This window comes from Canis lupus, chromosome 28 (genome assembly GCF_011100685.1).
Source record: "Canis lupus familiaris isolate Mischka breed German Shepherd chromosome 28, alternate assembly UU_Cfam_GSD_1.0, whole genome shotgun sequence".
Classification (NCBI taxonomy): domain Eukaryota; kingdom Metazoa; phylum Chordata; class Mammalia; order Carnivora; family Canidae; genus Canis; species Canis lupus.
Window position 1 is genome coordinate 7,513,989 of NC_049249.1, and position 24,311 is coordinate 7,538,299.

A 24,311-nucleotide genomic window follows, 5' to 3' on the forward strand; every position below is an offset into this window, starting at 1 on the left:
TACTTTGTATGACTTATAAATTTTGTTGAAAATAGTACATTTAGATAATATATTGTGGTAATTCTGGAAATCAGATTCTCCTCTCTTCCCAAGGTTTGTTGTTTTTTCCTGGTCGTTGGTTGGTTGATTGGTTGTGACTTTTCTGAATTAATTCTATAAAGTCTGTATACTTTTTCCTCTATGACCACTAAAGTCCCTGCTTGGTTAGCTTAGTGGCCAGCTAATGATTGGATGCAGATTTCCTTAAAAACCTGGACCTGATAAGTTCCCAGTCTTTGCTGAAGAACTATATGTGTGTATTGGCACATACCTTAAACACTCAGGCATTTGACAACTCTGCTTTAGGCTTCACTTCCTGCTTGTACAGAGCTTCAAGGTCAGTCATAGGTGAGAGCTGCTTAGAACCTTCTCAGTCTTTTCTGAGCTTATGCACAGCCCTATGCATGTATGTAGCCTTATAGAATCCCAGGAATATGTCAGAGCCTTTAAAGTCATCTATGGATATCTCATAGCCCAGTTTTTCCTTTCAAGCTTTTTAGTTAGTCAGTTGTGTGCCCTGTTATATACTGCCTCAGGCATATGTAATGTTAAATATTTGCCTTTAATTATTTTCAACAAATGTCTCCCGAGAAGACTTTTTGCACTAGACAAACCCCAATTTAAATCAAATAAAGACATCTCTATATGTGGGGCCTTCCAGGGAACCATCAGATAGTTGAAATAATGATAATTATCTGGATATGTGGTTTTGAAGGAGCTCCAACCCCGATCTGTCCCCTTTGATGACTGTCAGGCTACTAGTTTTTACCACAGTTGTGGGATGTTGATTTTCAAGGATACTACAGAGCTGGATCAGGGGAAGAAGAATGGAAATAAGGGCGCACTGAAACTGCAAAGCTCATTTTCTTACCAAGATATGGCTGTTTTTCTTGAAAGAACACTGTTTAGAATATTGCAAGTTTTGAATTAATTTCCAGAGTTCTGGAAAAGTTGATTTTGACAGTTTTTGCTAGTTTTATTGTTGGTTTTATGGAGGAGAGAATGTTTGGAGATCTTTGCTCTGCTGTTTTTGCATCACTCCCATCCTTTCCTATTTCCTCCTCTGAGAAGTTAACTATCTCTTTCTTTTTTTTCTTTTCTTCTTTTACTCTTAGCTTAAAACACCAGCAACTATTCCATTTCTTCTGTGACAGTCCAACTTTATTTTTCTCAGTCAGTGGATGGGGTGGTCTTCTGTGTTCTTGACAACTTCTGTTTTTTTCACTTCTGTTTCTTCTCAGGGTCTTCTTAAAGCTGTGAGAACAATTCAGAATTAATAACTTATAAATTATCCTACCAGACAAAAATGGAAAGGTGATAATGAGGTTGGGGGAAAAAGTGATGTCAGTCAAATAGACTACTATCAGCCAAAAACCCAACATTTTTCATGGACTTCAAATAAATGACTAAAATAATAGACCAAGGAAAAATATAAAATTAATTTTAGAATTTTGAGAAAGCTTTTTAAAATTATTTTCTTCTATAATTGTTTCTAATTTGTATTATTTTGTTCTTTATCAGGATGCCCGACATGCAGCAGAAGGAGAAATATATACCAAACTTAATCAAAAAATTGATGAATTTGTTCAGCTTGCTGATTATGACTGGACAATGTCTGAACCAGATGGAAGAGCTAGTGGTTATTTAATGGATCTTATTAATTTTTTAAGAAGCATCTTTCAAGTGTTTACTCATTTGCCTGTAAGTATACAAATTTTTAAAAATTGTATTGTAATTTTTCTTACTAAAGTATATTTTAGAATTTAATCTTACTTTGAGGTTTACTTGTTCAAACCAACTTCCTAGCTTGAATATTTTCTTTCCATTATTATAGATCCATTTGTGAGGACTTCTAACTTGCCAGTTGTTTCAAGTTTTAATTTATTTTAATTTTATTTTTTTATTATTTATTTATTTATTTATTCATGAGAGACACAGAGAGAGAGTGAGTGAGAGGCAGAGACACAGGCAGAGGGAGAAGCAGGCTCCATGCAGGAGCCTGATGTGGGACTCGATCCGGGGTCTCCAGGATCACGCCCTGGACTGCAGGCGGCGCTAAACCACTGCACCACTGGGGCTGCCCAATTTATTTTAATTTTAATTGGAATAACTAGAACTCTTTTTCTACCAAAACCAAAACAAAACCCTGAAATTCAATGTAGACTTAAATTGAAATAAACTCTAACAGGTGCAATTCTCATAAAAGTCCATATAATCAATGGCTTTTCCAGTAGAAAGGCGAAGAAATTATTCAATATTTTTAGGCCAGAGATTAAAAGAAAAACTGGAACATTGTTTTATCCTGATATATAGTCATATGTGCATCTATATTTTAAATAATCTATTGATGAAACGTTTATAAATAGCAGGGGCATTTGGGCATGAATAGGCTAGAACAGTGGATTCTTCAGATGAGGAATGCAAAGACCAAAGAGATTATGTTGGGATGAACATACTTTCATTAGGTATATTCAGAAATAATAAAACTACTATTAAAACATGAGTGGTGTAGTTTTGTACAAATAAAATAGGAAAAACATTTGTTGACCTTTTTATCTCATAATATGATTAGCTGAACATAAGAAAAAAAACAAACCTAGTTTGAAATAATAAAATATAGAAAGAAAAGAAAAAAAGATGTAGCTGAACACAAAAATATTTAATCTCAAGCCTACCCGACTACCTCTAACCATCTCTCTTGTTTAAAATGGAAAAAAAAAAAGTTATTCTCCTCATTTTTTGACTGTCTCCATCATGAGTTGCTCCAAAGGGCAATTGAGAATAGTTGAAGGCAGGTGTTGCTAAAAAACAAATAGAAGAATTTCCTAAAGAGATTTTAATAGTGTATGTGTGCCAAAGAACTTTTAGAAGCTTTCCCAGGGATTATATTATATTCCTAACTGCTGTCCTTCTGTTGAAAAGGGAACCTGTATATATGTTTAATTCTTGTTTCAACTAATTTCTAAAGAAAGTGTTCCTTAGGCACCTGAGTAGCTCAGCAGTTGAGCGTCTGCCTTCAGCTCAGGTCATGATCCCAGGGTCCCCGGGTCCTGGGATTGGGTCTTGCATATGGCTCCCTGTGGGGAGCCTTCTTCTGCCTCTGCCTGTGTCTCTGCCTCTCTCTGTGTGTCTCTCATGAATAAATAAATCTTTAAAAATAAATAAATAAGTGTTCCTCATATAGTATGGATTAAATAATTGTTGAATTAATTTGAATTCATTTTGTCAGTATACATCCCCAGCCAAAAGCAAACTACAAGAATACACGTGTGTGCACACATATATACACAGATATACACACATCCTATTTTTATGTTGCAATATCTGTTTCACAGCTTGACACAATGTGAAAGGTAGGAATTTTGTGCATAAGTTAGGTAGAATTAAGAGAGTTTATATGTTAGAAATGGTTGGGGCAAATACCTTACTTCAGGAAGCTAACATCTGGAGAGAAATCCTGCTTTCTCTTAAGGTGTAATGTAGTAACACTGAGGGAAACAGACTCCTGGCCTAGCTAGATCATTCATGTAATCTATTATGGTATTTTGTATAGTTTTAGGTGATTCTTCATATGCCATTTTGGATTTTAATGTCATCTAAGAAAACTTTTTCTGTAAGGGAAATAAGCTTTTATACAATGCAGAGCAACAAATGCAATAATAAAATATAGGGCATGATTAAATAGAAAATTATAGTTCACAGCTAAGAAAACAGAAATGGACTTTAACAACAGTATATTCTTATTCAAGAAATAAACTAGAAACATAATTCCCAAGCAAAAATATTAAATTATTGACTGTAATAAGTTTTAACTAGTGTTGATAATTATATTATGGCTTAGTATATTAATTTTCTGAAACACTAAAATTATATGTTCAACTATATTGTTTTCTTTTGAGTAAAGAACAGACGCAGTATTATTAAACAAATTATTTTTCTAAGCAGTATATGTTATATAAGCTACCATTTTTATTTTAATTTTTTTTGCTGTTGTTGTCTTTTGGTGGTTGAGGGGGCAAGAGGGAAAGGGAGAGGGAGAATCCCAACCTTGGGGGTTCTCGATCTCATGACCCTGAGGTCTTGACCTGAGCCAAAATCAAGAGTTGATTACTTAACTGACAAAGTCACCCAGTTGCCCCTATTTGAATGCTTTAAATAAAATAAAAATAATTCCTTAGTTACAGGTTACCCTGGGACCCAGATGGAGGAAGGGGCTTCTAGACTCCTTTAATTCTCAAAGAAGCTTCAGAAGATTATTTATCACATTTAGTTTCAAGTCAGCTTAAGCAAAAGTAGCTATCCCACTTACAGATACGAAGAGTTAAGTAGTGGCCATGTTCCCTGTCTATCCTAGTTTTGACATTGTTCAAGGTCAGTGCAGTGAGTTAGAGTCAGTGGGATCTCTGAGACCAAGGACTACTCTTGAATAGTGCAGGTATTGGCCATTAGTGTAAATAATTGGACACAGAAGTTGAGTCTGTGGGATAAAACTTTGATCCCCCCAACCCTAGAAAGTAACTAAAACAGAACACTTAGTATAAAAGCTCCATTCTTAGCTTCATTGCATATTTAGTTTTTGTCACTCCCTGCCACTGTTCCAAAAGAGTATTTTCTCAATCACAGGTAATTCGCTGACCACATTGCCTGGTACAGGTTGCATTGGTTCCCAAAAAGTCATAATCCAACCAATAGAATTTTGTTGTCTGCTCACAAGGTATGAGAACAATAGAAATTAATGGATAATAACGATTTTGATGGGAGACCAGGAAAAGAATTTTGTTATTTTCACTTTGTAACTACATTGTGGTAGCAATAGGAAGCTGTAGAATTTGGAAGACCGCAATAATATTCACTGTAGGTATTTCTTATTTGTAGGGTTGGATGAGTGAGAGAGTTGGTATATTACTTCCCTCACCTGTTTCTCTTTACTTGCTCTGTTTTAGCCAGTGCAAGTTTATGTAGCAGATGAAAAAGTAATTTAATATGCTTCTATATTAAAATATTTATTCATCTTCATTTCCCCTTGCTCTAGCATAGAGGCCAGGCTTTCCACTGACCATAGAAAGCAACAGCAAGCTAAATAGGCAGTATTTGCAGTAATGACTGGTATTACTTCATTACCCAAAATGTTAAGCTGCCCTGTTAAATATATTATCTGCCTCAAGGGAACTTGCCTTTTTCTGACTCAATTAAAGCAAACCCATTTATCTTTTATTGTTCTTGTGGACCAGGTTGCTGAAGTGAGGAGAGCATAGGATGGGATCTAGAATTAGAACAACTTATGCTTGAATTTTAGATTTGTGATTTACTAACCATGGGGTCCTGGCAAGTTGTTTAACCTCTGAACCTTTTACCTTTTGCAAAATAGGCATAATCCATTTTCCTATAAGACTATTATAGGATGAATTGAAATAGTGTCTAAAGATATTGCTTGTCAGGGTGCTTGGCATAAAGTAAGTATTAATAATAGATGTTAATTTTGTATTTTCTTCTCCTTTCTTCCCTCTGTTGCTGTTTTAAGGTCTTTTGTAGTATTAGTTTCATTTTTAATATGCTTTACTTTTTTTCTTGTTGTATATATGCCTACATTTTAGCTTGATATTATTTAGCTCTGAGCTTTATACTTTTACATTATGTAGCCATTAAAACCTTTAATTGTGAAAGATATTCACTTTAGAAAGCATATTTATGTGAATACTTATAACTTGAATATACTGCTTATAATGGCTAACAGATACCAGTGAAGTCTGTTTAGTATATGAAGTAAATATTATTTCATCCCTAAATTAATATTCTTGGAATCAGCAGTTTTTACTATTTCATATGTATAAGTAGCCCTTCTTGTTTCTAGTATTCTTTTTCCTGACAATAGAAAATACAGCTAAGTATAGAAGAAATAAAAATTACCTATTAACTTGTCAAAGGATAACCACTGTTAACATTTTGACATGTATTTTCTTTCATATTGGCAAGTCATTTCCTTTTACACAATTATGAGACTTAATTTAAGTCTAATTTATAAGTAAGTTTCATTTTTTTAAAAATAAGATTTTGTATTAGCTAGAAAATTTAAAATGAAAGGAATTTTTTAAAGTATTAAATATTCATTCACCACTTGTACGTATGTAAATAGAAAAAGTTGTTGAGCAGCTTAAACATACCTAGTTATTTTTCATGACGACTGCCAAGTGGAACTCTAACTCTGTGAATGTACTGCTTTAAGACTCAGCATTGGGGCAGCCCTGGCGGCCCAGCAGTTTAGCGCCACCTTCATCCCAGGGTGTGATCCTGGAGACCCCGGATCGGGTCCCATGTCAGGCTCCCTGCATGGAGCCTGCTTCTCCCTCTGCCTGTGTCTCTGCCTCTCTCTTTCTCTCTGTGTCTGTCATGAATAAATAAATAAAATCTTAAAAAAAAAAAAAAAAAGACTCAGCATTGGTCTGTTCCTAGAAAGAACAATGAACATTTCCTTTCTTCATAAATGCTAATAGTCATGTGTTTGTTTCAATAAAGATATTTTGTTGATTTATAACCACTAAAGGCTATGTATAAATGGTAATAATGACTCTTTGATTTCTTCATATGTGATTGGCAAAGGGGACCCAATTTACCCAAATTCTATACTAACAAATGGTTATTTTTTACAGTAGAAGTCAATAGAGGATATGCATTCATGATTCAGTTGCACATATTTCTTCCTTTCTCAGAACTCTATTTTATCTTTAGCCATAATGTAATTTTCTTTGCTTATATTTGCTATTACGCTTGAGTTGTTAAGTAAACTAATCTTGTTTCTGTTTGAACTGTAAGCATCAACTTTTCTTCTAAGAAAAATAGCATTTTCCTTTGCTTTCAAATATGCTTAACTTTTGGTTTTCTGCATTAATAGAAATCTTGTGATGAATAGTAAAAAATTAGACATGACTTTAAAGAATAATGAATTTATCTTTGGTATCTTTATTATGAATAGATGCCTGGAAAGCTGTTTATTAAAAGAATATCTATTGGGGTGCCGGCGCTTGGGTGGTTCAGTCAGTTAAGCAACTGACTTTGGCTCAGGTCATGATCTCAGGGACATGGGATCGGATCAAGCACTGTGTTGGGCTCCCTGCTCAGTGGGGAGTCTGCTGCTCCCCCCTTCCTCTCTTAAATAAATGAAATCTTTTTTTAAAAAAAATCAAAGACTATCTATTAATAGAATCATTTCTCCCATATCTTTTTCCCTAAGATTAGAGATGCCTTACTACTGAGAGAATTGGCTTTAGAATAGTGATGGGAGGGACACCTGGGTGGCTCAGCGGTTCAGTGCCTGTCTTTGGCCCAGGGCGTGATCCTGGAGTCCTGGGATCAAGTCCCACATCGGGCTCCCTGCATGGAGCCTGCTTCTCTCTCTGCCTGTGTCTCTGCCTCTGTGTGTGTGTGTGTGTGTGTGTGTGTGTATCTCTCATGAATAAATAAATAAAATCTTCTTAAAAAAAGTAGTGGTGGGAATTATTATGGGAGCCTGTTCTGCACATTTCTTCCCAACTGTGCATTCAGTGACATCACATTAGTAGCCATAGGTAGGAGTAGATATAGACTGAGGAGATCAGCAAATCTTACAAATGAAGGCTTTTTTCCCAAGAGAATTGTTAAGCATCTATTAGCATAGCATTAAATACAGTGTATATTTTAAAACCACATTGCCAAAGAAAAATGGTTTACTTCTGATTAACAAGAAATGAATCAGAGTATGTGTTCAATAATAAAATTATAGTAGGAACTACTTTGAAGACAGGGAAATTATCTGATCTTTAAATTCTGTATCTACTTCCCCATCTAGTTCCCTTTTAAGGTTTTTTTCTTGTTTGGGTGTTTACTTTGAAGGATTTTTCCCTTGGCTTAATTTTTTGCTTTCAGCCATAAGTGTTTTGTTGATGGCCTAATTTAGTATCCTTTGTAAATTCTTTATGCTTTATGTATCTGGTGACACTAACTTCTTAATTTGCATTTTTATTTCCAAATATTTTGAAACATATTATGCTTGCTTTAAGTGAGAAACAAATATATATGCAATAATAAATGAAGATAATTTGGTCAGGAACAGAACTGTTCTGTTATGTAATGTAACTTTATATGTTATGTATGTTATGTAATGTAACTTTAAAAGTCATTCTCTCCTCGGGGCACCTGGCTGGCTCAGTGTGTAGAGCATATGAGTCTTGATCTTGAGGTCTTAGGTTCAAGTCCCACATGGATGTAGAACTCACTTAAAAAAAATTATTCTCTTCTTAAAAAATTTTTTCTGAAGATGCAGCACTATATTGAAAATTTTAAGATTTGGGGTCTGGGCCAGATTCTTCTAATTAGTGCTGTGAAAATAGATAAATCGTTTAACCTCTGGGTCAATTTGTTAATATCTGTATCGTTTCATAGAGCCTAAAATAAAGGTTGTTTTGTTAATACATGTACATAGAAATAAGTCAAATAGTCCAGAATAGTTTGGGATGGAAAGTAGCTCCTTCCTCACTCTTTCCTCATACCCAGTCCCACTTTCCCAGACTGCCATTTTTTAATGTATGTTTTTATTTCTTCTGGTGGTTATCTTAAAAGATACAGACTATCTAGTGATTCTCTGCTATGAAAGATACGCATGCATAAATATTTATACTCCTATTTTCTTGTTCCTTCTACTTTAGTCCGTATCTTAATTCTATGTAAGACAAAGATATGAGCTTCCCAACCCTTTGCTTTATTAGTTCTTTATCTACTATCTTTTGATAACTACAGAAGCCTTTGTCTCTAATTTTAATTGTACCAGTTGCTGTCTGGAATTGCTGGAATTGGTGTGTAGCTATTAACCTGGTGTTTTCTTTCTCTGCTCTTTGGGTAGGGAACTGTGTCCTGGATTCTGCATGTTTTTATTTCTTCACTGATTGGTTTTACTAAACTGCCTTATAACTTCCTCCTATTTAAATCCTTGCATATTGCAGTGTCTTCTGTCCTCATGCTTGATAGTTTAGCTGGTTATATAATTCTAGTTTGACTAGCTTTTTCTCTGATATTTTTCATGGCATTTCTCCATTGTCTTTTGGCATTTAGGTTTTAGGATTTGTTTTTTCTATATAATTCTAGTTTGACTAGCTTTTTCCCTGATATTTTTCATGGCATTTCTCCATTGTCTTTTGGCATTCAGGTTTTAAGATCTGTTTTTTTCATTCTTAATATTCTGAAATGTCATGGGGATGTGTGGAAATGTGGGCTTTTATTTTAGTCACTTATCTCTTTACTTAGCAGCCCTCCTACAAAAACTGTGTTTCCTTTTTCAGTGTAGGAAGATTGTAATCTATTATTTTTTAGATAACTTTGTTCCCTCCAATTCTTATCTTCTCTTTTCTGGACTCATTTAGTTAGATGTTTGATTTCCCAGATTGATTCTTTTTATCTTTTATCTTTTTTGTTCTGTGTTTTAGGAGACTTTCCCAATTTTATTTTTCAATGCTTCTATAAAATATTTTGTTAATTTAAATTTTTTAAGGAACCACTTCTGTTTTTAAGTGTTCCTTTGTCACAAAGTACTGTTCTTTAAAAAAATGAATATATTGTCTTTCAAATCTTCATGAGTATTAGAGGATTTTGTGGGGTGTTTTTGATGGGTATTTTCAGTTTCTTAAATTATCTGTATTACCCTTGAATAGATTTTTTTGTTCTTTATTTTGCTTATTCTCTTTTAATAAAGAAGGCACAGAGAGCTGATATGAGTTTACTTTGCTACTGTGTACATACCCTTTTCTTGGTCAACTGACCTACTCAATTCCCCTGAGTAGGAATTGACTGGGAATTTTTTAAAGATAGAGGATCATTTTGCCTAGGATTCTTTACCTTGGAGTGAGCAGGTATGGAGCTAACCATGAGATTGTGGCCTCATCTCTTCAGGGCCAACTTCATGTATGTGGGACCTATGCAGTTGCAGGGGATCTAGAGTTTAGAAGGCTCCTGCATGTGATTTGGTGCTCAGCTGTTGTTTTCTTGCAATTATTAATAATTTTTCAACAAAGGGCCCCACATTTACCTTTTGTACTGAGCTTCATAAATTATGTAGCCTTCTCTGCCTCTCTTTCCATTATTATCACTCCATGCCAGAATGAGCAGAGCTCTTTTTCCCTCTCTTCCTCATCCCTTCCACCTATGCCAGAAGCCTCAGCTCTCCTCTAAATGTTCTTTCATTATGTAAATTGCCTCTGCTCTGTAGGTAAGGGATCATTGGCATAGTTTGAGAAATCATTAATTACCTTCCTTATTTTTCCATCTCATTTCTCATTTCTGTCCTCTCTCACACATCTCATCTCTGGACCTCTCATACACAGCTGACTCTCAGGTCCACTGTAGTTCCCTGTTAGCAAATAATGGGCAGTGTCTTTCTCTTCTTTGTTTCATCTACTTTCTGTCTTCCAGAAATAATCTCTTTATGAATTCCCCAAGCATTTTCTTTTTTTTTTCCCCCCCAAGCATTTTCATTTTCTCCACTCTTAAACATTTATTCATTTTTTACAATTCTGTGCTTTTTATTTCACTTCTATCTCAGGGCAGATGGGAAGCAAAGACATTAACTTAGTCTACCATCTTGATTCTGAACAACCTGCTTCCTTCTCTTTGAAGTAAAATGATTGGATTAAGTCATCTCTAGGGTCCTTATATATAATACTATGTTTCTGAGTATCATTATTTCATACAGTTGTAAAGTCCCAACCTAACATAGATTTATTTATTCTGGCACCTTATTTTCTCTTTAAGCCCTACCCTTTTATGTTCTTTATTCTTTGGTTCAAACTTTCTTCTGAGTTAGATATATGGGTTTACATGTCCTTTTACTTGGCTGAAAATTGTAAAGGAGAATTTTAATAGTCATCTGTACAATCAGAGGTTTTAATCACCCTCTCTTTCATGTGACACCAGAAAGAATTATATAGAAAATACAGATTGTAGTTTTAAAATCATAATACAGGCAGCATTGAATACGCTTTAGTGCTTATCAAGTGAAAACATAACTGTATATTGTATATATATGCTTACAAATTGGTTTTCCTTATTTGGATATTAATTTTAAATATATGTAATGGTAATGAATCACATTGATCTGATTTTTTGCCCATAAGTCATAAAAATGATATGATGTGAACTATGATGAAAGCATACCAAGTCCTATGACTTACATGGCATTCATGTTAAATGTTGTTGCCAGACTTTTATTGACTTTTATTGGAAGTTAAATCTAGAAAGGACTTAGAAATTATCTGGAGTCTAGTCCAGTCTTCCAGAAGGGTGAGTTGTCTGACTAACACAGTTGCCAGCCCACTGCTTACTAGGGTTAATTAGGATGATCGAGCTGGCTATTCCTCTATTACTGTTTGTGTGTGTGTATGTGTGTGTGTGTTTAACTCATTGGGTGTTTGGTGAAGAGGACAGCTTCCCACACAGAGGGGCACCTTCAATGTAGGCTATATCGGATGTTGGGCTGCCACTAATAAATAGATTTTGAATTTCATTGACCTAATATAATAAGGTTAAATCCATGTTTCAGGGTAAATATCTTTTTCTTAAAAAAATAATGCTTAAATATTATATAGTTTATTATCAGAATTTTAGAAGTAAATTAGATAATTTTTAAAACTTAAACAGTAAAAAAAAATTAAAACTGGTAAAGTTCTTGGTATTTTAATACTAACTACTTGATTAGGTAAACAAGTTTGGAGGAGGATTTATCTGATTGGTATTGATGTAAAAATTCACATACAAATCTTCCAAATAAAATGATCACATTTATGTAATAAATTACTGCCTTTAAATTATAGCAAACACAGAGCCAGCTTGCTTGTTTTGTAGTGTATTTTGCTACTTTTAAACACTGCTTCTACTGCTATTGGAATACATTTTCCTTTTTTATTTGATTGCCTGGCTGACTTCCTTCTCAGACTAACAGCAGTGATCATGCAGCCATGACGGTAAGTAAATACAAGCCAAAGCTAGCATGTAAATTAGATAATAGTGAACTTCCTGCAGGCTTATTTTTCTCTCCTTAGGTATTAATAGTAAATCCTAATTATTTGGGCAGTATTTTTCATATGATTGTAGTTGTGTGGAAAACCGCATTTGAAGGCAACAAACAGTATTTATTTTGGTGAAGCAGTCGGGGATTCTCTGGCACTTGATTGCGAAAGTTAGTATTATGGTGCATCTGTGGTGAGTGCAGTGCTTTGGGAAGCCTCTCTGGTCACCTCATGCATGACAGGGCACAATTTGCAGATATTTTCCTCATCTGTAAAATGAGATCAATAAGAGTACATGCCCTATAGACTTTTGTGAAGGTTAAATGAGGTAGTATACATAAAATATTTAGAAAAGTGCCTGGCATATAATAAACACTCAAAAATATTAGTTATTATTATTACTTATAAGACTATTTATGCTTTTCCTGAGTGCCTTTTCTCTACAGACCTTTCCCAAACTCCACTTGTAGAAATCTACCTTGGTACGTAACCAAGTATGATTCATGACCTAGTGCAGATTTTTCTTTTTCACTCCAAACCCAGTACTGCTCTCCTGAATTGCCTTAGTTTTTATATTTTTTCATTACTTCATCATATTTTGCATTTTACTGTGTTTCTTGCTTCATTCCACCTCCAGTTGTGAGCTCTTAATGGCCAAAATAAAAGCTCATAAGTATTTTCTGAGTGTGCAGATATTAAAAACTGTTACCTTAAAAAAAAATCTCAACTAGCTTTTGGAATCTAAATGTTTCTAACATTTCTGTTCCTATTCCTATTATTGAAATTCAGATTTTATTATAATTGCTTTCTGATTAGTGTCTGCCAGTAGTCTCTCCTCACTTCAGTTCATCATACATACCAGTGCCAGATTATTCTTTCTAGAGCACAATCTAATCATATTTCCCTGTTGAAAAGCTTCAGAGTCTCTTGCTTATCTAAAGTAGAAATTTTACAGGCTAATGAAAAGAAGTTATGTCAGCGTATTTCCTGACCATTGCTCAACATGGGTATTCCAAGTAGAAAATTCATTGTGTCCTGGATTTTTCATTTTCTACCTTGGCTTCATTTATAACTGTAAAAATACTGACTCACTTCCCAAAGCATCTGTAATACTAACGCTCTTCCCAAAGCATTTGCTAATTCCACTTAACCATATGTGGATACTTTGTCCCACTTTTACATTACTGTTTATATTTTGTCATATTACTATAGCTGTTTGAAGACTTGCCTTCTTTCCACTATTAGAATTTAATCCCTTTATGTCAGGAACTATTATCCACTCATTGTATCTTCTGTAGCACCTAAACAATATTTTACACAGAAGAAGTGCTTGATAAGTATTTTTTAAGTTAACAAGAATGAAATAGTAAAGAAATAGACTGTTATAAAAATCATTTTCTTGTATGCATTGAGTGTAAAAAATATACTTCAAGAATCAGAATTTTTGAATCAAATTTATTTGTGAAGTACAGAATACTTTCTAGTTTTGAAGAGAAAGTTTATAGTCTTATTCACAGGAAAAAATTTGGAAAATGTCTGTATGAAATTTATTTAGTACAGGTGGTGTCAGTACTGATTAAAAATATTTGTCTGTTTACTCTTTCCTTGCATATCTCCGTGAAAGAATAACATAATAATTCAAATTACAACTCTTTTCACACCTGTAAATTGCGTAGTGATTTAAGCAAAATAAAAGACCTGAGAGTACCAAAATAATGGTTGTGAATTCCCAGCACTAAAAACACTGAAGAGACAGATCCTCAGGCTTTCACTTCAGCCTTTTCTTCATTTGTGTTAAGTACTTCGAAAGCTTGTTTACAGGTTTCCAGCAGATAAATCATACACATGTTCAAAATACAGAAGTCATGTTCAGAAGTGATACTGATTCTGCTGTCCAAAAAAGCCCCTCAGATTGTTTCTTGTCCTCTATTTATGAAGGCAGGGATAGATTTGAGGATCAGGTTTATATTAATTGGCATGAGAAATTTTAAAATGTTTGGCACTTAAATATTCAGTGTTTTGAAAAAATTACTTATATGAGATAGTTCTTTGGTGATAAATGAACTAATGATAAATGTCTAATGACATTTTTGATATTCTTTTCCATACTTTATAAAAAATTAATTCAATTAAGTACAAACCAGGGCAGCCCGGGTGGCTCAGCGGTTTAGTGCCACCTTCAGCCCAGGGCCTGATCCTGGAGACCGGGATTGAGTCCCATGTCAGGCTCCCTGCATGGAGCTTGCTTCTCTCTCTGCCTGTGTCTCTGCCTCCCTCTGTGTGTGTGTGTGTCTCATGAATAAATAAATAAATAAAATATTTTTAAAAAGTACAAACCAGTAATGGTACATTAGTGCACTGGAGATAATTAAAGAACTTTGAGAGAGAATATAAATGAAAAAACTGAAAACAGTCAGCCCACTCTTAGAAATAGAATTTGTATTTTTTCTTAGGCTTTTTATTTTTTTAATTTGTAGTTTTTTAAGTAAGCTTTACACCCAACATGGGATCTGAACTCATGACCCTGAGATTAGGAGTTAACATGCTCCACCAAATGAGCCAGCCCTGGCCCTCTTATGTTTTTTCTTAAGCTTTTTGTTAATGTAATAAAAGTTAAGTGATTGTCACTACTGCAAGTTAATTGAAAGAAAAAAAAAAAAGAATCACTTTTTAGTTGAAAATGAACATAGTTGAATTTTATAACTTTAATCCTTTCAAGTATTTATTAAATTGATGCTAGCCAGCATCATGGTGAGAGATTTAATTGCATTAAGTTGTATTCTGTGTGTGTGTGTGTGTGTGTGTGTGTGTGTGTATAGCATAGCACACTTAAATATTTCCTGCTGTCAAAGGTTGTAGGAAACAGCATTTTGATTCAGGGCATAATTGGAAGAAGTAGTAGTAAAAAAAAAAAAAAAAGAAGTAGTAGTGATAAAAGGCTTTTAGTTTAGAAGGAAACACGTGAGAGATTTAGTAAAAAGCTTATGGATTAGGAGAGAACTCTAAGACCTGACCAGTAAGTAACAGATCAGGGAGATATAAATGAAAATAATTAGAATGGATTATTATCAGTCCATAGACTAAATGTATGTGTATGTATACAGATATATACATATGCACACTTAAAAAGATTCTGTAACTTTACTCTTTAACAGCTATCAGTGAAATAGACTGTATCATTGGTGATGGCTTTATGAGCAAGGTACCATTCTGAACAGGAAGAATCAGTACTAAAAACAAATGAAAATGCAGTGTCTGGCAGTTTTACTACCAGGTGGCAACAGAGAATTCATGTTAAGAAAGTTAATTGAATTTTTGCAGATAGGAATGGTAAATGGTATCTAGGAATGCAAATGGTATCTTCCCCTTTAAACCTGTATCCCACAATGGAAAGAAAAATATAGAAGATAATTTTTCCCCAAAGTTAAATGGACAATAGTTGAAATGGGATGATATTTACATCCATTTACATATTTAGATAAATTAAATTAAATTAATTAATTTTAACTTAAATTTATTATTCTTCCTTCTTTTTTGGTATGTTTTTTCCTATTTAGGGACTAAAATATGTGGTTAAGAGATTGAGTTTGAATTATGTTTTATGAGCAAACAAAGGCAGCAAAAAAGGAAGTCAGATCCTCTAAAGAGAAAGATAGGAAATGGTAGCACAGATGGAGTTGGAAGTTTCCTGTCTAAGCCTCTATCCAGTGATGCCAAAGAGCCTGTTTTTCTTTTTTTTCTTCTCTGTATGGAGCCTACCAGGAAAGGAAAAGGGTGAAGATAGAGCTGATGGGAGAGGTAGAACAGCCTTGGTGCATTTATATTTACAGTATGTTAGCAGGTCAGAGATAACAAAATTCATCAGACCACCATGGTGATATATACTTATAAAAAACTTATGTAAGGTGCTATATATGAAGGGAAGAAGATTGAACTTTGGGAAATCCCACCAAAGAAACATGTTCAGACAAATATGAAATATAGGGAATGGATTCAGAAAATGAGCAACATTTTAATCTCTTCCTTTTCTTTCATTCAGGAGACTTTAGGCATTGTAGGAAAGCTGTCATGTTCTTTTAGATCTTTTACTTATGAAAATTGGTATGTTAAATGTAGCACTGAGATTAAAACCTCTGTCAGTTCTTTGGAAACAAGAAGAGAGCAGTTGGCAAAGGCCTACTGTAGATATCTATAAGGACTTACTCTTTACTCTGAGTATTGCTGAATGTCATTTGCAAGATGGTCTCTAGAAAAAAAAAAAAGGTAATTAGATAACTTACCTTGATCACTCCCTCCCACTTTGTATAGGTTTTGTCTTTTTAAAATCTATATCCTCCCTCCACTTGATTCCTCTCCCTTACTCTTAAAAATCCCATTCCTCAACTGGAAGTGAATCTAAAAGTATCTACCCAAACCCCATTCCCACATTCTAGGACAGCCCTGTGAAATTACTTATTCAGGAAGTCCTTGACATTCTGGGTGAGTATACCCCAAAACTTTGAGAATTTTCAAATTTGAGGATACTGCTATGCCATGTAATTTCTTTCAGAAAATGCTGTGAAATATAACTGAAAAGTATAGACCTCAATAAGAGTTATTTTATCCATGTCAACTAACAGAAGACAGCAGAGCCACACTGAGTTGGGAAGTTGGGACTTTGTATTCAGTCTCTGAGTGATAGATACCCCCCATACCCATTTCATAGAGCATGTTATTCAAATATGTGCCTCAGCAAATGAAGCCCTACTTGTACTGGACTCTGAAATTCTTAAAAGGTTGAAGCCTAAATTTCAATCCTTGAATAACAAAGGCCTGCTTTGCACTATACTTTATATATATGGCAGCATTTATGATATGTCAGCTACCTGCCTACATATATTAATAAGAGAGTCATTTGGCTTGAGTGACATTTGTCCATTTTACTATCATCTGGAAAGTATTTATATTGTCTAACGTATTAGTGATTCTGGCAACTTCTTTGCAAATTTTAATTTGTACTGGGATTGCAAACTGTAGTACATTTTAATGATTAAATAGCCTTAATACTCTAAGCTGGATGCTTATGTAAAGAAATGAGGATATGACTCTGCTATCAGAGAGCTGTTGCTTTTAGAACCGTTCTTGGGATGCTCCAGTATTTCACTCTTATTTCTGTGACTTAGCCGTAGTAATCAGTCACCACAGGGAAAATTACAGCTCATCTTTAACTTCCCCTGCTTTTCTTATAATTGCCAAGTGAGGAAACTTATAGAGCCCTAATATTTTATTGCTTCCCTACTTAACATATGCCTAACTGCCCAATTTTCTATTAACAAGTAGATATAAGAGGAACAGGGAGACCTGGGTGGCTCAGTGGTCGAGCATCTGCCTTTGGCTCAGGTCCAGGTCATGATCCCTGAGTCCTGGCATCAAGTCCCACATCGGGCTCCCTGCATGGAGCCTGCTTCTCTTTCTGCCTGTGTCTCAGCCTCTCTCTCTCTGTGTCTCTCATGAGTGAATAAATAAAATCTTAAAAAAAAAAAAAAAAGAGGAATAATGCCTGTCAGCTTCCACACAACATAAACTAGCTTCCTCTTCTTGTCAGTCTGGGCAAAAGTGCATGCAGCTTTCACCATTTTATCTTGATTTCTGATATTCTCAATTGCTTGGAAGCAGAGGCATTTCTTTAAAACCTTGACTTCTTCTAGACTTTGCTTTGCTTGTCTTTGCATTCTCTTTCCACCTATTAAAGGTAAAACAAATTGGAAGATAGCATGGACCTGCCATAACATCAACAGTGATACTTACAGAAAGCTAAAAATCTGGATATTACATGTCATCTAAGGCCATGTTCAAAAGATTAAAAAAAAAAAATTAAAAGGCCACCAAAATTTGATGAGCCCAGTGGTTGGAATAAGGAAGTTTTGAGTGAAAGAGAAATTGCCATATATTATAGCTGTCCTAAAATTTTCCCAGTTTGGGGAAATTTTTTTCTTGACTTTAAGATAATTGTGTTCTATTTAATCTGTATGCACGTGTGTGTCCCCATGTCTCCGGGAGCACGCATTTATGTTAATCTCATATCCTTATGATTGGGAATTTTTAGGAGAAAAGCCTGAAAGGGGAGAATGTGAATTTATACTTCACTGCAGAGATTATGGTTTACTGATGTGGTAACCACTTCTTGTGGGGTTAAAGCTTCTTTAGGTAGGGACAGAAAGAGTATGAGAGGAATATAGAAGTCTAAAAGAGGTATTTTGGAGAATGTTGAAGGTGTTTAGAGTTGGGTGTATTTGTGTATTTCGATAGACCTATGAATGTTTTTGGCATAATCTCAAAAATCTATCTTCAAGATAGTGTTAAAATTGTTATTAAAACTTACTGAAGGAATTCATCTTGATATTTAAACCTTTATAACTCATCCATTCTGTATTGGGAATGAGACATTTCAGTGTTACATATGTCAGTGTTAGAGTGTTCAGCCAGAAGCCTATTTTACTAGAAAAGAGAATCTTTGTGCATTTGTGAAGTCATTTTAGGGAAATTTTCATATTTTATACTAATGTTTTAGGTATGTTTTTTCCTGACTTATTTAATCAGGACTTTTAAACATATTATTAAAATAATTTAAATTAAAAATTAATTAACATAAGAGCAAGATGTAGTTTTATATAATAAAACTCTAATTTTTTTTTTTACTGTAATGGTTTTTATATAAAAACAGAAGGTATAATAAATTTCATAAGTTAAAATACCTACTTTTTAACTAGGCATCTTTTTTCATATATCAGTTAGGAAATTGTTTCTAATTTTAGTGTTTACTTCACATTTGATGAAAGACCTCACTCTCTTAGTCAAACTATTTGTCTTAAAAAAGGCTAAATACATTGTTGGCCTTTGGGAGACTGACCAACTAGTTCATCAATGCTTCCCTTTCTCTTTTGCTTTAACTCTGGAAACACTATTTCATCGTCTTAAGTGGAATTTATGTAGCAAACTGAGAGGCAATGAGTCTGAATATTATGGCACTATTATACCACTTTAATTTAAATAGCTTAAAAAATTAATAACAAATAATTGTAAAACACCGTACAGAATCAGAATTAATTAATAAGTTCTTTTGCCAGTGTTAGATTTACTATTCAAATTGACCATGGTTTTATTTGTTTTCCAGATTTTTCTGACAAGAGTTACATAACCTTTTAAAGCAAAATCTGTTACCAATTTAAAGAATAATAAATGCAATGCACAATATTTTTGAGTCTATATATTTCTTTTTACTTAAATAAAAAAGTAGTTTATTGTGCAAAGTTGACCTTTTGTGGGAATATAAATAAAGTAAAGTGGATTCTCCTGGGATCATTAAGGAAGGGAGACCAATGCAGAAAGAATGGTTGTGATTTCAAGAGCACATTTTTATGTTAAATGTGGTTGAGAAAGAATGAAAGCAGTATTGAAAAATGGTTTCAAATAATTACTGTTGAAATCAAACCTTTCTTTTTTTATTAGATCTTTGAAATAAGAGAATGGTGAGACAGAAATGAAAACTTCAAATGAAAATTTAAATGTGTCAAATTAGTTTTTAAGTATTCTACATTTCTTCTATTGTTATGAGTAGGTCTATCAAAATATTACTTTGAAACCAAAACAGTTTTGAGCCAAAATCTAATAAAATCTGTTGTATTTTTGTTACCATGTCATTTTGTGGTGTTTCAAAGGAAATGGAGTATCTTTATCCTAATCTATAATAGTAAATTATTTTAGAAATTTGGCTTGACATACAAACAGATGTGTTTTCTTGAGTCCTTTTAAACTGAGGGTTAGTGGTTTGTGGTTTATTGTTCCTGTGATTGGCATTAAAAGCTTTATTTCACAGCTTGCAGTGAGGGACTATAGGGTAGAGAGTGGCTGTGTTCCACAAACTAAATTCAAAAAGTGTCAATCAAGGTCTCACATAGGTTGCTTAGAGAATGAGTTTTCTTACTGATTTCACCAAATGTCGCCTCATGCTGTCTTTGATTGGCACAGCCTGGCAGGGAGGATGGATGAATCTGTCACCGACTGGTTAATTGTGTTGCTGGTCTCAGTCTGACATCAGGTCTTTGACTCTTAAGTGGCTCAATACAAAACAAATTAGCAGATTGTAGTCATATTTCTCATTCTATATGCTTTGACTTTGTTGAATGCAGTCCATAAATCATATTGACTGACACACAAGTAAATGATGAAAGCTGCTTTTGAGACATGGATCTAGAAAGCAGCACTGTGAAGGTGCCATGGAAGGATGCATATGGTTGACCCTTTGGGAATTTCCTAGGAGCCAAATGTCTCCTTACCACAATTGTTCTTAGAAGAAAAGCTTTGGGGTAATGCAAAAAGGATCTAATATGTCAGCAGATTCTCTTTTACAAGTTCCTTTGAAATCTAAGAAGTTTGTCTAAGGGTTTTCTCTCTTTGCAAGTTGTTTTTCAGCAAAATGTTAGAGGAGGGTAAAAAAGGAGTTACCTTTAAAAGTTTGGCAGGTGTTTTTACTTATTGAACTTTGTGTTAAAGAGAAAGAAAATGTTAGTAGTTGCAATTAATTTTTCAGATGAAGGCTGCAGAAATTCCTACGTGCTTGAAATATATTCATTATTTTGGTTTTGTTTGTTAAAAAACAGCATTTCTAATGAAAAAGGCTAGTTTTTAAAGATAGTTGCAAACGCACTTAGATTACTTTTGTTCTAGAAAATGATAATATTAAGAATGTCCACAATAATAGTAATAATAATGTTCAGAAAGGGGTGTTCTGGTTATACCAAAGTGTGCCAAGGGCTATAGGCATCAGAAATGAATTGCCGAAGGTGTTTTTTGGATGTGCAAATATTTGAAACTTAAAAATTTTCTAAATATAAGTCATAGATGGACTTAAGGATATTTGTGCATATTTTATAGATAGGAAGTAAACATGTTAAAAATGTATTATTTTATAGAATATAACTTTTTAAATATTTAAAGAATTCAAACCTTTGATATTAACTTTAATTTTGGGCTTTAGACTTTATTTCATTTGAAAAATTTTTTTTCATTTGAAAATTTATAAAATATAAGAAATATTTTAATCTTATGTCTTTGAGAACAATAAGCCTGTATTTAATATGCATTTCAGAAGAAATTTGGTGTTAGGGTTTTATTATCATATATGTTGTTTAAACAAAAAGCTAAATTTGCTCGCGCACACATGTGTGTGTGTGTGTGTGTGTGTGTGTGTGTGTGTGTTCATTACCTATTTCCACCAAGATTATGGAACAGTCTGTATTTCTGTACTCTTACCATCATTTTTGGCTCCAGTACTGTGGTTATATAGTCACTTCTAGCATCTGAACCCATGTTGAATTTTAAAGACCACCTTAAAATTATATTACTAAAATTGTGCAGTGTGTTTACTTTTGAAATGAATATAATAATAATTATAGGGGGCAATTTATTAATCTTTTGCAGTTGGTATATTACAGGGGCAACGTAAGTAGGACATGGAGCTGATTGGATGGAGAAGTACATGAAACTAAAATGCAGTAGTTGTTCCATTAGGTCAAAATTACATTTCCATTAAGTATTTTTCAAGCCTACTATATGTAATTAAATGACATGTCATTGATTTCTCCTTTTTCTATGTTTTTGTCCCCCTCCCATTCATATTGATATGGTGCTTGAGGAATGGAGCTGCATGTCTCCCAGACTAATTCCTCTTGGGTTTGAGGGATCTTGAAGCATGCTGGGTTTTGCATTGTTTGTTACATTCTTTTTTGGCAGTTCATCAGTATCTGTCAAATATATTGTTTGCATTGGCTTTTATCTCTAAAGTTTTTGATTAAGAAATTAAGATTCCATTTCAGATAGTTTTTCACTGCTAAGTTTCTGAAAGCTAAAGACATATTCATAAAAGCTGCTTCATTTCTAGTCTGACTTTAAATGTGTAGTTTAATGAACAAATGTTCTAATAAACATCTTAAAAATATAGTTATGTTCTTTTCTAACAGATCAACTCTGTAAATATTTCTGTACCAATTTAGTGAAACATTTATGTTTAGATTTTTACATCATTTTGTAGCTTTATTGGCCTTTTTGAAAGTAGTAAAAAACATAATTATCAAATAGCATTGAGTAAATATTTATTAATGCAAATGAGGCAAAACATGACACATTTTCCAAAAGTCACTATTTCTGACCATATTTATAGATCTTTGAATCCTATCACAGAAGTCAATCCATCACCAAATCACATGGTTGTAGGTTGAAGAGAGCAATACTAGGAGCAGTGTTACACTAGAAAACTGTACATGAGAGAGTCTTTATAATATTTTAAGCTTTTAATTGGAATACAGAATCCGTTTAGATTAACAGTTTATACTAAAAGTGATGTTGTCTGATTCAGCTTTGTAATCTAGAGGCTAAATACTAGAAATTATAATTTTTAAGAAAATATAGCCTTAAGACTATCAGTGAAAATTTATGTAGTTTTTAGGAGCTTACTGTAGTATAAAATATTTTATAATGTTATATATAGTGAAAGAAAAACACAAGTATTTGTAGTTATTTAACCACATATTTCTAAATAATCAGATGATTTAAAAACTAAATGTAGATCTGTAGATGATTTTGAAATCATATTGGTAGGCAAGCTCCCCTCCCCTCCAGCTAATTGAAGCTATGCTACAAACCAGTGTTCTAACTAGAAGAACTTATGATTCCAAATAAATTTTTAATTTTAGGTACAGTTTAAATGAAAATAAATTATATTGCTTATTAACTTTATTCTGACTTGGTTATATAAAGCAGAGCTTAAAGAACATCATATGAATAAAATGTTCTGTCAATATAATTATTTTATGTCATAAATGTCATATTTTAATGTGCATTTTTAAAAATACTTGGGACATTTCAAGAGATCTAACATAATAATTCATGGATTTTTTACTTGTCTTTTGATTTTCCTGGGTACAATTAGAACTTTAATGATATTTATGTTCTAAGAAGGACAAGTAAACAAGAATATAATTTTTAATTCTTATGCTAAAAAGTATAGCTGCTTAGAATACAGAAATAGAAAGGCCAGTTGATCACTGTTGTACCCCCAAGAAGACAATAAAAAGAATGTCAGATATATAATTTTTCTGATACTTTGTGGTGTATTTCTATGTTTGTTTATTTATGTTTTGGTTTTAATATTTGTTTTAAACAGGGGAAAGTTGCTCAGACTGCTTGCATGTCAGCCTGCCAGCATCTGTCAACATCCTTAATGCAGATGCTATTGGACAGTGAGTTAAAACAGATAAGCATGGGAGCTGTTCAGCAGTTTAATTTAGATGTCATACAGTGTGAATGTAAGTACCTTATTAAATCTCCTGCATTTCTAGGAATCTGTATTTAAATTATATGGGAAAAAAATGGCACATAAAAGAATGACTCAGAAAAGAGAGAAAAGACCTGAATCAGTGAAATTTTCAGCCTTTGAAGCAGTTTCTTTCAAGAAAAATATCTCAGTTTCAATTTAAGGGCTCTAGCACTCCAGAAGCACTGAAGTGGTTCTATACAGACTGGGATAATTGAAAAGATGATTCATTTTTCTCCTTATTCCTTTTTCTGGTCATTCTTGCCAGGACACTCTAAATACTGGTCATCAATGGCTGAAATCATTCTAACTTTGTCAACTTACTTTCTGGATAGGTATCTTTTTGGATACTTGCTGCAGGGATAATTTTAGGACCCTGCATTCCAAACAAAGCTTCTTTTGAATTCTGAATTTTTGGTTCTCATTCCCCCTCAATTTCTTAAGCCTTTACTTTTGCTATTTTTTTTCACTGTTTTCTTTAGGTAAGAGCTGAGCAGATTCTATAATCTCTCTGTAATTCCATTCTGTTTTCTTTAGGTAAGAGATGAGCAGACATTAGCCAGTCTGCTTCAAAACTGGATATGCTGTTTGGTTATTAGCTTTGTAATATATACTTCTGGATGTGGGTTTTATCACCATTAAGTTATAGCTCTTTAAATAATTAAATGATGAAAATCCCTGGTTGACAATGGAGTCAGGCACCACTGTTGATAAATTGAAAATCAGTGGGGGACAAGAAGGATTATAAAATGTCTGTCTGAGACAAATATTACAATAATATATTCTGTATGAAAGACATTGAAAATATCAGCAACTTGGAACTGAAGCAAGAGTGACTGGTAATTTTTCAACAAATATAAAATATCTGTCCACTGTGTATAAGGCATTCTACTAGG

At 33.6% G+C, this 24,311-nt stretch overlaps 1 protein-coding gene and 1 long non-coding RNA gene across 2 annotated transcripts in view; one reads left to right on the forward strand and one right to left on the reverse strand.

Annotated features, from left to right (window-relative positions):
• The window catches only part of EXOC6 (exocyst complex component 6), a 207,226-nt gene that overhangs the window by 127,568 nt on the left and 55,347 nt on the right, over positions 1-24,311 (forward strand). Inside the window, 2 exon segments of the mRNA NM_001313786.2 lie at positions 1,561-1,740; positions 23,266-23,407. Of these exon segments, the coding sequence (NP_001300715.2) occupies positions 1,561-1,740; positions 23,266-23,407 (322 nt within the window).
• Positions 183-24,311, reverse strand: part of LOC111093028 — a 29,035-nt gene continuing 4,906 nt past the window's right edge. Inside the window, exons 3-4 of the long non-coding RNA XR_005380426.1 lie at positions 16,269-16,311; positions 183-1,293 (exon numbers count right to left, since the gene is read on the reverse strand). This is a non-coding gene — a long non-coding RNA (uncharacterized LOC111093028). The remainder of the gene's footprint in view (positions 1,294-16,268; positions 16,312-24,311) is intronic.